Source organism: Strongylocentrotus purpuratus, unplaced genomic scaffold (genome assembly GCF_000002235.5).
Source record: "Strongylocentrotus purpuratus isolate Spur 01 unplaced genomic scaffold, Spur_5.0 spur5_scaffold_20, whole genome shotgun sequence".
Taxonomy (NCBI): domain Eukaryota; kingdom Metazoa; phylum Echinodermata; class Echinoidea; order Camarodonta; family Strongylocentrotidae; genus Strongylocentrotus; species Strongylocentrotus purpuratus.
Window position 1 is genome coordinate 3,042,801 of NW_022145606.1, and position 13,526 is coordinate 3,056,326.

The following is a 13,526-nucleotide window of genomic DNA, read 5'->3' on the forward strand; positions in this document are numbered from 1 at the left end:
TTTTTGGGACCAACAAAAAAAAGTGTCCTTTTAACCCCCCCCCCCCCCCCCCCCCCCCCCCCCCCACCCCCGCTTATTCAACGGCTGGCTGAGTCATTGCGAAATTTTTGGCCCGATTTCAAAATGTTAAAACCCCCCTTGAAAAATTCCTGCGTACGCCACTGCCTCTAGGTGTAAGTGTTTAATATTGATGTGAACGCGCCAATAAAGGAAACGTTGCAAACGACTTGTTGAGTTCTTATTTCTCTTTATTTATGTTCTTTTCGTAACAAGTCATCTTCATTTAGCGATTCAGCAATCCAATTAGCGAATCATCATCTTCAGCAATCCAATTAGCGAATCATCATCATTAGCAAATCAGCAATCCAATTAGCGAATCATCATCTTCAGCAATCCAATTAGCGAATCATCATCATTAGCAAATCAGCAATCCAATTAGCGGTTCACTGTAAACAACAACAAAGTAACAAAGCATTATAAACATATGCATCATATAAACAGAATTAAATGCATGTAACCCTGTCTACATTACAGTGAATCTTGTAAATACTCTTGACATATAAACGTGATGTTTATATACGAAATAAACTCCAAAAAGAATGCAACTATCCAGCTATACAGTGTATTCATTTATGTCTCTGCTTGATTTATATATCTTCATAAATTCCTGTGCTTAGAATGTGCCTGTAATGCACGGTGTTCTACAGATACGGCTTCATAATGCCCCTTAATTAAGCAATTACAAAGTAGTCTATGTGATTCCAGACCCTATACAACTGACATCAATAATATTCCCTCAGAAACGGTTCTACACACTCCTTATAATGGTAATTAACCTCTTTTAACTCTTACAAGCTGTGCAAGTCACTATAACATATCATACTAATTAAATCATGCACCATCTTAGAGCTTGTTTATATGAATAAACCCCTTTATGCACGACACATACCTGGGTGCAATGCGTTTCATAGCCCCATAGCAACACATAGGCTTCTGTACATAACGTTGCGTTAATCATCCAAAATCAACTCACTATTTGCACATAATTCACAGGAAATGAACAATCATATGAAACAACTAGTTTCATATATTTGACAGTAAATCAGTTATCTACAGTAATCATGTATCGTAGCTTACCAACTATTTGTTCATCCGGAGCAAAGTCATGAATTCTATGGTAACAAACATCAAGTCTGAAGCCTTTGACTAGGCTTTCTGTTGCACAAATTTTCTTAACGCCACAGATGGCGCTATACAAGTTTCGCGCCGCTACATTCCGGCCCCAAATGAGTTACCTATCCTTAAATCATTTTCTACATTACCATAAAGCGGCATGCATTAAACTATGAATGAATTACAGTAACATTTGGTATGCATTAACGCAATGACGATATACCTGTAAAATATCTGAAAGCAAAAACAAACATCCATTTAACTTTCACAAATCTTGTCAAAACTGTTTGCATAAACAATTCAAACTGTGACATACATGCAAGTTAGTAATGTTAGAAATTCTTTGAACAATAACATATAAATGTTTCACATCATATATAACAACCTTCGTTGTGTTTAGGAAGAAGCCTCTACATTGGCTTCCAAGAGGCACAGCTTTGAAATTGGCCTCTTGTAATATCGAGGCCCTACTCGAACCTCTACTTGTCTTACAAGTCCACGCTTGTCTGGATAGGTCGTTAACACTCTTCCGATGGGCCACTGTCCACGAGGGGTACTTTCGTTGACCACTAGAACCAGATCGTCGACTTCAAAGTTTCTGTTTGGTCTAGTCCATTTCTGACGTTGCTGCAACAGGGGTAAGTATTCCTTGACCCATCGGGTCCAAAACTGCCCTGCTAGGTACTGGACTTGGCGCCAGTGTCTCCGTAGATGGCAGTCTTCTTTCACAAAGATCCCTGGTGGCAGACTTGGGTTCTTACGAAGCAACAACAAATGATTCGGGGTCAATGGCTCATCATCTCTGGAGTCCATGCTCAGGTGAGTAAGAGGCCTTCCATTCAATATTGCCTCTACTTCTGTGAAGAGGGTAAGTAGCGCTTCGTCTGTAAGCGTCTGCTGTGGGAGACTGGTCAAGATTTTCCTCACTGACCGTATGATCCTCTCCCATACACCTCCCATGTGGCTTGCTCCTGGCGGGTTGAAGTGCCATGCAATGCCCTTCTGTGTGAGGTATCGGTTCACTCTCTCGGAATTCAGCCCTGCAAGAGCATCCTTTAGCTCCTTCTGACCCCCCTTGAAATTGGTGCCATTGTCACTGAATATAGCCTTGGGTTGACCTCTACGGTTGATGAAGCGACGCAGTGTTTGTATGAATGAGTCAGTCTCCAAGCTATAAGCCATCTCAAGATGCACTGCCCTAGTAGATAAACATGTAAAGATACATCCATACCTCTTCTGTGTACTGCGACCATGCTTCGTCGGGAATGGGCCAAAGTAATCAAGCCCTGTATTCGTAAAAGGTGGTTCTCCCGGAGTAACTCTCTCTTCCGGCAAATCAGCCATGAATTGCTGACCTCTTGAAGCATTACGCTTCCTGCATTTGAAGCAGTTACCTATGGTGTGACGGACTGTAGCACCTCCCTTGTTGATCCAAAATCTTTCTCTGAGAGAGGTCCATGTCGAACCCATACCACAGTGTCCAACCTTCTGATGATGATGAACCACTAGAAGCTTGGTAACGTGGTGATCGTTGGGAAGAATCATTGGATGTTTCTCGTCATCCAGAATAGGAGCCTTGCTCAATCTCCCTCCTACTCGTAGCAGTCCGTCAACCATGACAGGATTCAGCTTCTCAAGGAGATTTCCTTGTTTCCTGGTTTTCTTCTCTATCCCCTTCACGTACTCATCAGGAAATGAGTGTCTCTGTACGTGTTTGATCACTTCGACCTCTGCATTGTTCAATTCCTGAACTGTCAAGCTTCCTCTTTCTGCCAAGTTGCCCGTTCCTTTGGACCGCAAGTATTGCTTGTACCGTAGTAGCCATGCAATTCCTCGCTTCAGACGATCCCATGATGAGTACCTTGTCATTAGATCATCTATCTCGTCATGTGAGCTGGTAGCGTAGACATGAGTTTTCTTCACCTCACTGTCATTCTGAAGATCAAGTTCTGGTACATCTTCCTTCTTCAAACTTGCTGGATCTTCCGGCCAGACTTCCTTTTCTTGTAACAAGAACTCAGGTCCTGTAAGCCATCTATCCAGGCTTCTTGCAGGGATACCCCGTGAACCATCATCTGCGGGGTTTCTCTTTGTATCTACTTGTTCCACTGATTCACCAACTCTTTCATCTCCTGGACCAGAGTCCATCTCCCAAAACCGCTTCTCTTGATTATGAAGCTCCTCAGCTGAGATGTGGTGAATTTCGTACGAGTTGCTGTGACTTGAGCTTGATGCAGGTCCAATAAACGTCCATCCCAAAGGCGTTCTGATCGCATAGGGATCTTTCTTTTGACCCCTCCTTTCTTCCTCTACCCAGAATGCTTCTGGGGTGTCGCCTCCTATCAGGAGCTGAACCTTTGCTTGGCCTGCTGTCACTAGTTGAATGCCCTGAAGATGAGGCCACTTATCGACATCTTCCTGACATGGTATACTTCTGGACGATATGGGTAGAACATCAACAGTCCACATCCTGTCCACATCGATCTTAGTGTCTTCTTGCAAGCCTTGAATGGTCATGCTAACTTCCATTCCTTTCCTTGGAGTGTTCACTCCATTGATTGTGGTCAACCTGAATTCCTTGTTGACTCCGACAATTCCCAGTTCCTCTGCAAGTCTCTTTTCACAAAGGGACGTATCACTTCCTTCATCAAGCAGTGCCCAAGTCGTAACCTCCTTGGCTCCATGACGCACCTTCACAGGAAGTACTCTTAAGCGTACGTCAGCTCTTCCTCTAATTGTATGGCATTCCACACCAGTTGTCACTCCGGCCCCGTTCTGCTGACTTGGGCTGTCTTCATTGTTCTTCTGGTTGGGGCTTTCCTTCCTTTCAAAGTGCAACCATGTGTGGTGTTTCCATTTTAGACTGCATCCTTCTTTCTTACAGGTCGAGTCTGAGGGACAGTTCCTTGCTAGGTGTGCCTTCTTAAGGCAATTAAAACAGATGCCACTCTTCTTTAGGAAGATAAATCTCTCCTTCTGAGGCAAGTCCCTTAGCTTGAAACAGGTCTCCAACTGGTGCTCCTTCTTGCAGCATGGACATTCCTCCTTTCTGTTATTAGGCCTGTCAGTTACTCCTTCCATTGCAAAGGATGAAGCTCTGCCTCCCACGCTCCCTTTCTGTCGCTTTGCACTTGAACTTGACTTGAATGACTGTCCGATATTCTTCCCGAAGACGTTGCTTGCTATCTTAGCCTCCTGTTCGATAAAGTCTGTCATGTGGCTAAAGTTGGGAATTACAGACTGCTCCATGGCTACGTGAGCCTTAGATGCCCACCTGGCTTGTAGGTGAACAGGCAGAAGGCTCTGTATCTTAAGCAGTGTGTCCGTTGAGCTCATGTCCGCTGAATAACCCATCTGTGATGTGGACATTTGACATCTCCTCATATCTCTGGCCAGATCCCATAAGGCCTGACTGTCACTTGGGCGCAGGTTGGCTCGGCAGATCACCTTATCGACGTGTGCCTTCGCTACTATGTAGTTCTGTCCGAATTGATCTTGTAGGATGCTACGAGCTCTTGAATATCCAGTATCGGGATGTAACAAAATACAATTCTCTATAGCCTCCCTTGCCTTGCCTGTACAAAATTGTATTAAATAGGTTAGTCGCATCCTGTTATCTTGCACCTTGTGCTCAATGTTAACATCAAAACAATTACAAAAGCTCCAATAATCAATAGGGTTACCGGAAAAACAAGTCATATCAGGTTTGGGCAGGTGCATTGCCATCATCATCTCTGACAAATTATGTTCTACAGAATTTACATTCTTATTACATGTATATGCATTTGGCATTGTATGTTCACCCAACACTCTTTGGGAAGTAACATCCTGATTCTCATTACAAATATCTACCGGTACAACATTCCCTGTACACCATTCAGCAGTTCTTTGCTGAGTTTGACCTTCTGGAATTTGTAACAGTTCTTGTGGCTTTATTTCATGTTCTTGCCACAATTTTGCTTCAGCTTCGGCGTTCTCAAGTTCATTTTCAATCTTGAGTCTATCAAGTTTTTCGTTGAGTTCGAACTGTTCTCGTTTTAGTTTATGTTCTCTCTGTAGCTGTACTACCTTCATCCTAGCAAGCTGCCGCTTCACCTCGGCTTCTCTCATCTTCACGCTTGAGGAGATGCTCGCCCTGGAGGCCATCGATTTCACTTCAGCGTCCCTGGATGCTCTGGTTTCACTCCTTGCCGTTGCATCCCCGTCAACGCCGTTCTTTGGCTCTCCAGCTTCCGACCCCTCATGCTGGTTGCTTGCTTGGACCTTCTCCGACATCTAGAACGCAGTTGTGAACTTTTTGTGTGAACGCGCCAATAAAGGAAACGTTGCAAACGACTTGTTGAGTTCTTATTTCTCTTTATTTATGTTCTTTTCGTAACAAGTCATCTTCATTTAGCGATTCAGCAATCCAATTAGCGAATCATCATCTTCAGCAATCCAATTAGCGAATCATCATCATTAGCAAATCAGCAATCCAATTAGCGAATCATCATCTTCAGCAATCCAATTAGCGAATCATCATCATTAGCAAATCAGCAATCCAATTAGCGGTTCACTGTAAACAACAACAAAGTAACAAAGCATTATAAACATATGCATCATATAAACAGAATTAAATGCATGTAACCCTGTCTACATTACAGTGAATCTTGTAAATACTCTTGACATATAAACGTGATGTTTATATACGAAATAAACTCCAAAAAGAATGCAACTATCCAGCTATACAGTGTATTCATTTATGTCTCTGCTTGATTTATATATCTTCATAAATTCCTGTGCTTAGAATGTGCCTGTAATGCACGGTGTTCTACAGATACGGCTTCATAATGCCCCTTAATTAAGCAATTACAAAGTAGTCTATGTGATTCCAGACCCTATACAACTGACATCAATAATATTCCCTCAGAAACGGTTCTACACACTCCTTATAATGGTAATTAACCTCTTTTAACTCTTACAAGCTGTGCAAGTCACTATAACATATCATACTAATTAAATCATGCACCATCTTAGAGCTTGTTTATATGAATAAACCCCTTTATGCACGACACATACCTGGGTGCAATGCGTTTCATAGCCCCATAGCAACACATAGGCTTCTGTACATAACGTTGCGTTAATCATCCAAAATCAACTCACTATTTGCACATAATTCACAGGAAATGAACAATCATATGAAACAACTAGTTTCATATATTTGACAGTAAATCAGTTATCTACAGTAATCATGTATCGTAGCTTACCAACTATTTGTTCATCCGGAGCAAAGTCATGAATTCTATGGTAACAAACATCAAGTCTGAAGCCTTTGACTAGGCTTTCTGTTGCACAAATTTTCTTAACGCCACAGATGGCGCTATACAAGTTTCGCGCCGCTACAATTGATATATGTATAACTAAACACAGTAATGATTCCCTTATCAAGATCAAGAGTCCATAAAGTATATCTTTTATCCTTTTTATTTCATTTCTAAACAAGATCTTCAATTGCAACAATGTTGACAACCACAATTGACACGGTACAGATTCCTAATACCTCGGGTATCACTTGATTGTCAAAATCAGTCAGTACAAGACTAGTGCAGCAGTTGTGATGGGCAGACAGCAATAACTTGATTCGGGCTGCAGCTTTAAACACATCACATCAGGCCCCGGTGAACGTTTTTCAAAGTAGGGGGGGGGGGGGATAAAGTATTTATGAACAGGTAGAGCGTAGCGTAAATTGGCGTAGGGTCCAGGGGGCGGCGCAGGCGGTTTGAGCAGGCCAGGGGCAAATGAGGTCATTCAAAGGATGTGGGGGGCATCAAAAATAAAGGGCACTTTCCGGGAGAAAGGGGCACCTACTAAAGGAAACCTCAAATCGAAAATTTACAGTTTTTTTAGACATTGGTATATACCCCTACAATGTGATTACAGGGATGATTCAATGTCTGTTTCTCTCTTAACATGGTCCATACTGTCTAAGCATCACACATTTACTTCGTAGTTGGTTTAATAATTTTTGCGAGCGAGCAAAAAATTTGGATTTGTGAGGTCGCAGTGAAAAAAATTACATCTTATAAAGAAGAAGAAAAAAATCCTGATGGGGTTTTAAGCACAATCTAATCATGAAAGACTGAAAAGATCTTTAATATGAACCATAATTATATCAACTTTAAATACGAGCGAGCGTAGCGAGCCACACTTGGGTGAAATTAAAGAAAAGTTCCTCTTCATCCCTTTAAATTAGGAGCACTTTTTATAGGGAAACGAAAAGGGGGCACATATCCAAAGGGGAAAATTACACTTATTTGAAATGAAAAAAAGCACATGTCAAAGTAAAAAGGGGAATTACCAGAGGTGAAAATGGGGCACTCCTCGCACCTAATAAGGGGCACTCACCAGAGATGAAAATAGGCACTTATGACAACGGAAAAAGTGCAATTTTCAGAAGAAAAATGGCACTAATCAGAGATGAAAAGTGGCACTTATTACAGAGTTAAAAGGGGCACCTCTCAAATTTTAATAAGAGCATGCACTCATCGGAGATAAAAAGGGGCACGTATAAGAAAGAACCAAATCTCACGCACACATTATGCAAAAGAGGTGAGTAATTACGTCCTGCAGGACACAACACAAATCCCAGGTTGGTTTCCGGAAGCTGGAGAAGAATCCTTTTCGCATCGTATACTGATTTTAATTTGTAATGATTTACGCATCTATCCAATCTGTCCATATAGTGTAACAGTAACAACCCATCTGTGACACTAATAAACGATGTGCATGAGACTAATTTTATTCGGTATCATTTACATATAATAAATATTATGGGCAGATTGAAATTTTTTTTTTTAGACTGACAGGTCGTCTTTTGTGCACCTGTTCAACTAAATGCAGTGTTTTTACCCAGATTCTGGCGATAAAAATGGGTAATTTTCTGAATAAATCAGGCTTTTACGACCACTTTTACGGAACTAATTTTATGAATCCGCGAACTGCCGAATTTGGAAGCCTTGCCAACATGCCTCACGATGCCTCCGTGTTTTAACTTTTCGCATTTGCTATTTTGTCGTGCTTTTTTCCTTAATTACGTTTGCTAAGTCGCGCTTTTATGTAGATAAAATATGTGGTCTCGCATTTTGCAGGGATTTTTTTTTTTTTTGCTAGGCCTTGCCCTTGGTTGTTTCTTTCTATTTCTCTTTCAAATAATTTTTCAAATAAGAGGGGGGGGGGGCTCGAGCCCCGCCATACCGCGGACCCTGTACTCTGTGTAACAGCATGATGATTTGACAGATGGACCTGAAGTTACCGAGTCCTGAAATACTTTTGAACGTTGTAACTTGTACGCTAGTGTAGAGAGATCATCGGCATTTTGTTTCTATCATAATATATAGGCCTAAAACACGAATTAGGGCTAGTTTGACCTGAAAACAACCCAAAGCTCGGCGCATGTCCAGCTGAACCGCGGGAGCTTGGCCTATATACGGATAGGTGAGGGCCCTGGGTCCACTCCTAACTCGTGTTTTAGCCCTTCTTTCTTACCTTTTCCTTTCCTTTCCTTTCCTTTCCTTTTCTTTCCTTTCCTTTCCCTTTTTTCGGGGGGGGGGGGGCCGGGCCCGTCGCCCCCCCCCCCCCGTGGATCCGCGCCTGTATCCGGTGTCAGTAAAACGGTGTTAATTGTCCTACAAATCAGGTCAAATCAATCATTTACCAATGCCTTTACAAAGTGTCAGCGCAAGACCCAATGACAAATGCTTGTTCCGCTCAATTTATCTTTTTTATGACAATTAACCCCATTTCTCATATCATAAAATATGGATTCGTTTCCGGAATAAATTCCTTGATACGAGTTATAAGCTAATTGTACTAAATATGACAAAATCATCACCCAATGGTTGCAGTTTTTGAAAAAGCTCGTTGCTTGTCTCATGATTTGTTATGCATTCATTCTAATGTATCTGTTGCAGCTACATCTTTCATATAAACGCTACACGCCATGGCTTCAAGGTTTCCTCCAGAAAACCCGGGTCAACTAAGAGCAAGAAAAGGTCATGAAATGACATGGTCATGTGACAAGCATGCTGAGCCAATTGCTTTTTACTGTAAAGAGCACGATATTCCTATTTGTCACCGATGTGCGACCAAAGATCACGGCCAGAAACCATGTGAGCTAGACGACATCGAGGATGTAATCTTAGAGAGAGGGAGAAAACTGGACGATAAACAGCAAGAGATAGAGGAAACAAAGAAACGACTGAAACTGCTTGACTCTAAAATAGAGGCCAGTGCTACTTCTGCAAGAAACCATCTTCAGACACTCAAAGATGAGGTTAGGTCTACAAACAAAGAAAAATCAAGACGTGTGAAGGGTGATGAGGAGACGAAGACCGATCTCATCAACGAGGAAGCGGATAAGGAAATTCGTATTATCAACGAAAAGAGGGACGGACGGATCAAAGCATGCAATGCTGAGACAGAAAAGCAGCAACTAATCATCGAAGAAAGCCAAGCAAAACTTATCTCAGATACAAAAAAAATCGGCGAGGTGGTGGCCAAACGGATAAAAGATCTTAAAAGTAAAAATCAGCATGCAATCAGCACCACTGGCGTACCTATGGGGGGGGCAGGGGGGGCAGAGTGCCCCCCCTGACGGGCTCCAGGCGAAGAAAAAAAAGGGGAAAGAAAAGAAAAGAAAGGAAAGGAAAGAAAAAGAAAAAAAGAAAAGGGAAGAAAAAAAGGAAAAAAAGAGAAAAAAGGAAAAAAAGAAAAAGGAAAAAAAAAGGAAGAAGAAGAGAAAAGGAAGAAAAAGGGAAAAGAAAAGGAAAGGAAAAAAATGGGGAAATTAAAAAAAAAAGACCATGGCCGTACGCACCAGGGGGGGGGGGGCAGTTGACCCCAGATATTTTGAAAACGTACAGTTTTTTTCCTGAAAATGTAGTGTAGGCCTATACCAAATCCTTCAATTCTACTTTTGAAAATGCAAAAGTACCCTCATGACCAGTTCGGTCGCTCGAACTCCCTTTCACTCCTTTTGCTTTTGAGATTCTTCGAAAACTTTTAACGCATCTTTCCCCCTCCCCCACCAGAAAAATATTCCGCATACGGCCCTGAAAAATTAAGCCAAATGAAAATAGGAAAATATAAGTGATATATCAAATTCGAAACTCTTCGCTGGCGCGAACTGCTTGCTAGCCTATTTTGTATTAAATGTTTTCACTTGCTCGTCCCCCTGAAAAAAGAAAAGGATTAGCATTGCCTAGAATACAATTGTGCCTGCCCCGACGGGCCCCGACCTGCAACCATGGCAACAATAACACACAGTGTATGTACCAAATGTTACTAAAAGAGAGTAATTCATTTTTCTCGCTCGCTACACTTGCTCGCGAATAAAATGAATAGATATTGCTTTGGAAATAATTGTGCCCACCCTTGACCTGCAACAATATCATTAAAAATGGAAGAGTTTTTTCGCCCTCTCGCCAAAAATGAATTGAATCGCGTTAAACGCGATTGCGTCCATCCTGACCTGCACCAATAAAAACAAGTTTATTTATTAATTTCTATTAAAAGAGATTTTTTTTTGTTGCTTGCTCGCTATGCTCGCTCGCCAAAATGGAATTGACACCGCTAACGTGCCCGCCCCAACCTGCAACAACCAGTTAATAATTATGTACCAAACGTTATTCAAAGAAGTTTTGGTGTGCTCGTGCTCGCCAAAACGGAATTAACATCACCTTAGACATGATTGTGTAAGCCCTGCCCTGCAACAAAAAAATCTGAAATTTATGAACCAATTATCATTACAAAAATTTTGCTCGCTCGCTACGCTCGCTCGCCAAAATAGAAATAATACCGCTTTTAATAATCACGTCCCTGACATGGAACAATGAACCCAAGTTTATGTACCATATTTTCCCTATAAAAGAGAAGTGATTTTTTTGCTCGCTCGCTACGCTCGCTCGCCAAAATAGAAATAACACCGCTTTTAATAATCACGTCCCTGACATGGAACAATGAACCCAAGTTTTATGTACCATATTTTCCCTATAAAAGAGAAGTGATTTTTTTCGCTCGCTCGCTACGCTCGCGAGCTCGTGGAATTATGTGCCCACCACTAACCTGCTACAATATCATTAAAAAGAGAAATGTAGGGGGTTGCCTGCCCCCCAAAATGGGATTGACATTGCCTTAAACACGATTGTGCCCGCCCCCGACCTGCAACAATGAAACAAATTTTATATAGCAATTCATTGAGAGAAAGATGTATTTTGGCTCGCTAGCTAAAATCACCCTAAACACAATATTGTTCCCGCGCCCTGCATGGGACAATTGAACCAAGTTTAAGGGGCAATTATTAAAAAAGAAGTGATTTTTTTCTTGCTCGCTACGCTCCTTTGCAAAAAAAATGGAATTAACGTCGCTAACAAGTGAATGTTCCCACCCCCAACTTGCAACAATACCAGTTTATATACCAAACGTTACTTAAAGATTTTTTTTTGCTCGCTCGCTCGCTCGCCAGAAGTGAAAATAAGCATCGCCTTTTTTGTTTGTTTCGGTCGCTTGCCCCCCCTGACGGAGTACCCCAGGTACGCCACTGATCAGCACTATGGATATTATTGACTCCAAGATCAAACGAATCAAACAAGATGACAAAACATTAGTGAATGAAGCTCTGCAAGTACTTGCATCCCTAGATGACAATTTAAATTTAAATGTTCATCGAGATGTTAGCGACTGTGTTGACCGAATACAGCGTGAAGTTCAGAAAGTAAAGTTTGTCGAGGGTGAAGTAGGTGGGGAACACTACGGGAGAATCGATGGCTATTTCAAGAAATGGGAACTTGTCAAGTCAATCCACATTCCATCGATTGTTAATCACCCATGGGTGAGTGGTTTGATCAGTGATGATGAGATATGTGTGCGGAACGTAAAGAACGGTGACGTGTATGTTACAAATATCAGCACTGAACACCCCTTACAAAAAAAATCTATGATATTCCTATGGTACGGCTCTATGGTGAATGGTATTTCTATGATATATTATATGGTAGAATATATTTCTATGGTATACCACACAATTGCTGAATGGTGGAGTTCTATGGTCAATGGTATATCATTGATGCCGTCCTATGGTGTATGGTATTTCTATGATATATTATATGGTAGACTATATTTCTATGGTATTTCTGTTGAATGGTATCCCTATGGTGGAGGATATTTCAGTGGTAGCTCTATGGTGGATGATGACTTTATGGTATATCTATGGTGGTTATGTGACTCTATGGTGGCTCTAAAGTGAATGGTAGATCTATGGTAGCTCTATGGTGGCTGTATGGTGTATGGTATTTCTATGGTATGTTATATGGTAGAATATATTTCTATGGTATTTCTGTTGAATGGTATCCCTATGGTGGAGGATATTTCAGTGGTAGCTCTATGGTGGATGATGACTTTATGGTATATCTATGGTGGTTATTAGTGACTCTATGGTAGCTCTAAAGTGAATGGTAGATCTATGGTAGCTCTATGGTGGCTGTATGGTGTATGGTATTTCTACGGTATGTTATATGGTAGAATATATTTCTATGGTATTTCTGTTGAATGGTATCCCTATGGTGGAGGATATTTCAGTGGTAGCTCTATGGTGGATGATGACTTTATGGTATATCTATGGTGGTTATGTGACTCTATGGTGGCTCTAAAGTGAATGGTAGATCTATGGTAGCTCTATGGTGGCTGTATGGTGTATGGTATTTCTACGGTATGTTATATGGTAGAATAAATTTCTATGGTATTTCTGTTGAATGGTATCCCTATGGTGGAGGATATTTCAGTGGTAGCTCTATGGTGGATGATGACTTTATGGTATATCTATGGTGGTTATTAGTGACTCTATGGTAGCTCTAAAGTGAATGGTAGATCTATGGTAGCTCTATGGTGGCTGTATGGTGTATGGTATTTCTACGGTATGTTATATGGTAGAATATATTTCTATGGTATTTCTGTTGAATGGTATCCCTATGGTGGAGGATATTTCAGTGGTAGCTCTATGGTGGATGATGACTTTATGGTATATCTATGGTGGTTATGTGACTCTATGGTGGCTCTAAAGTGAATGGTAGATCTATGGTAGCTCTATGGTGGCTGTATGGTGTATGGTATTTCTACGGTATGTTATATGGTAGAATAAATTTCTATGGTATTTCTGTTGAATGGTATCCCTATGGTGGAGGATATTTCAGTGGTAGCTCTATGGTGGATGATGACTTTATGGTATATTAATGGTGGTTATTAGTGACTCTATGGTGGCTCTAAAGTGAATGGTAGATATATGGTAGCTCTATGGGGGCTGTATGGTGCCCGCCCCCCCC

The 13,526-nt window shown here is 41.3% G+C and overlaps 1 protein-coding gene across 2 annotated transcripts; it reads right to left on the reverse strand.

Annotated features, from left to right (window-relative positions):
- Positions 1-230: 230 nt before the first annotated feature.
- Positions 231-6,558, reverse strand: LOC115927165. 2 transcript variants are annotated; one of them, XR_004065465.1, is made up of 2 exons: positions 1,138-6,558; positions 231-446 (listed from the first exon to the last, which is right to left on the reverse strand). XR_004065465.1 is itself a non-coding variant. In XM_030992632.1 (2 exons), exon 2 carries the CDS (start codon positions 5,446-5,448, stop codon positions 1,570-1,572), a length of 3,879 nt encoding a protein of 1,292 aa, XP_030848492.1. In that variant the 5' UTR covers positions 5,449-5,728; positions 6,420-6,558; the 3' UTR covers positions 231-1,569. The 2 variants fall into 2 exon arrangements, 1 of the variants encoding a protein (XP_030848492.1); XM_030992632.1 differs by having other exon boundaries at positions 231-5,728; positions 6,420-6,558.
- Between the last annotated feature and the right edge of the window lie 6,968 nt (positions 6,559-13,526).

Excerpts from the sequence above, each read along its gene's own strand:
- LOC115927165 (XM_030992632.1), bottom strand. The coding sequence starts at position 5,448 with ATGTCGGAGAAGGTCCAAGCAAGCAACCAGCATGAGGGGTCGGAAGCT.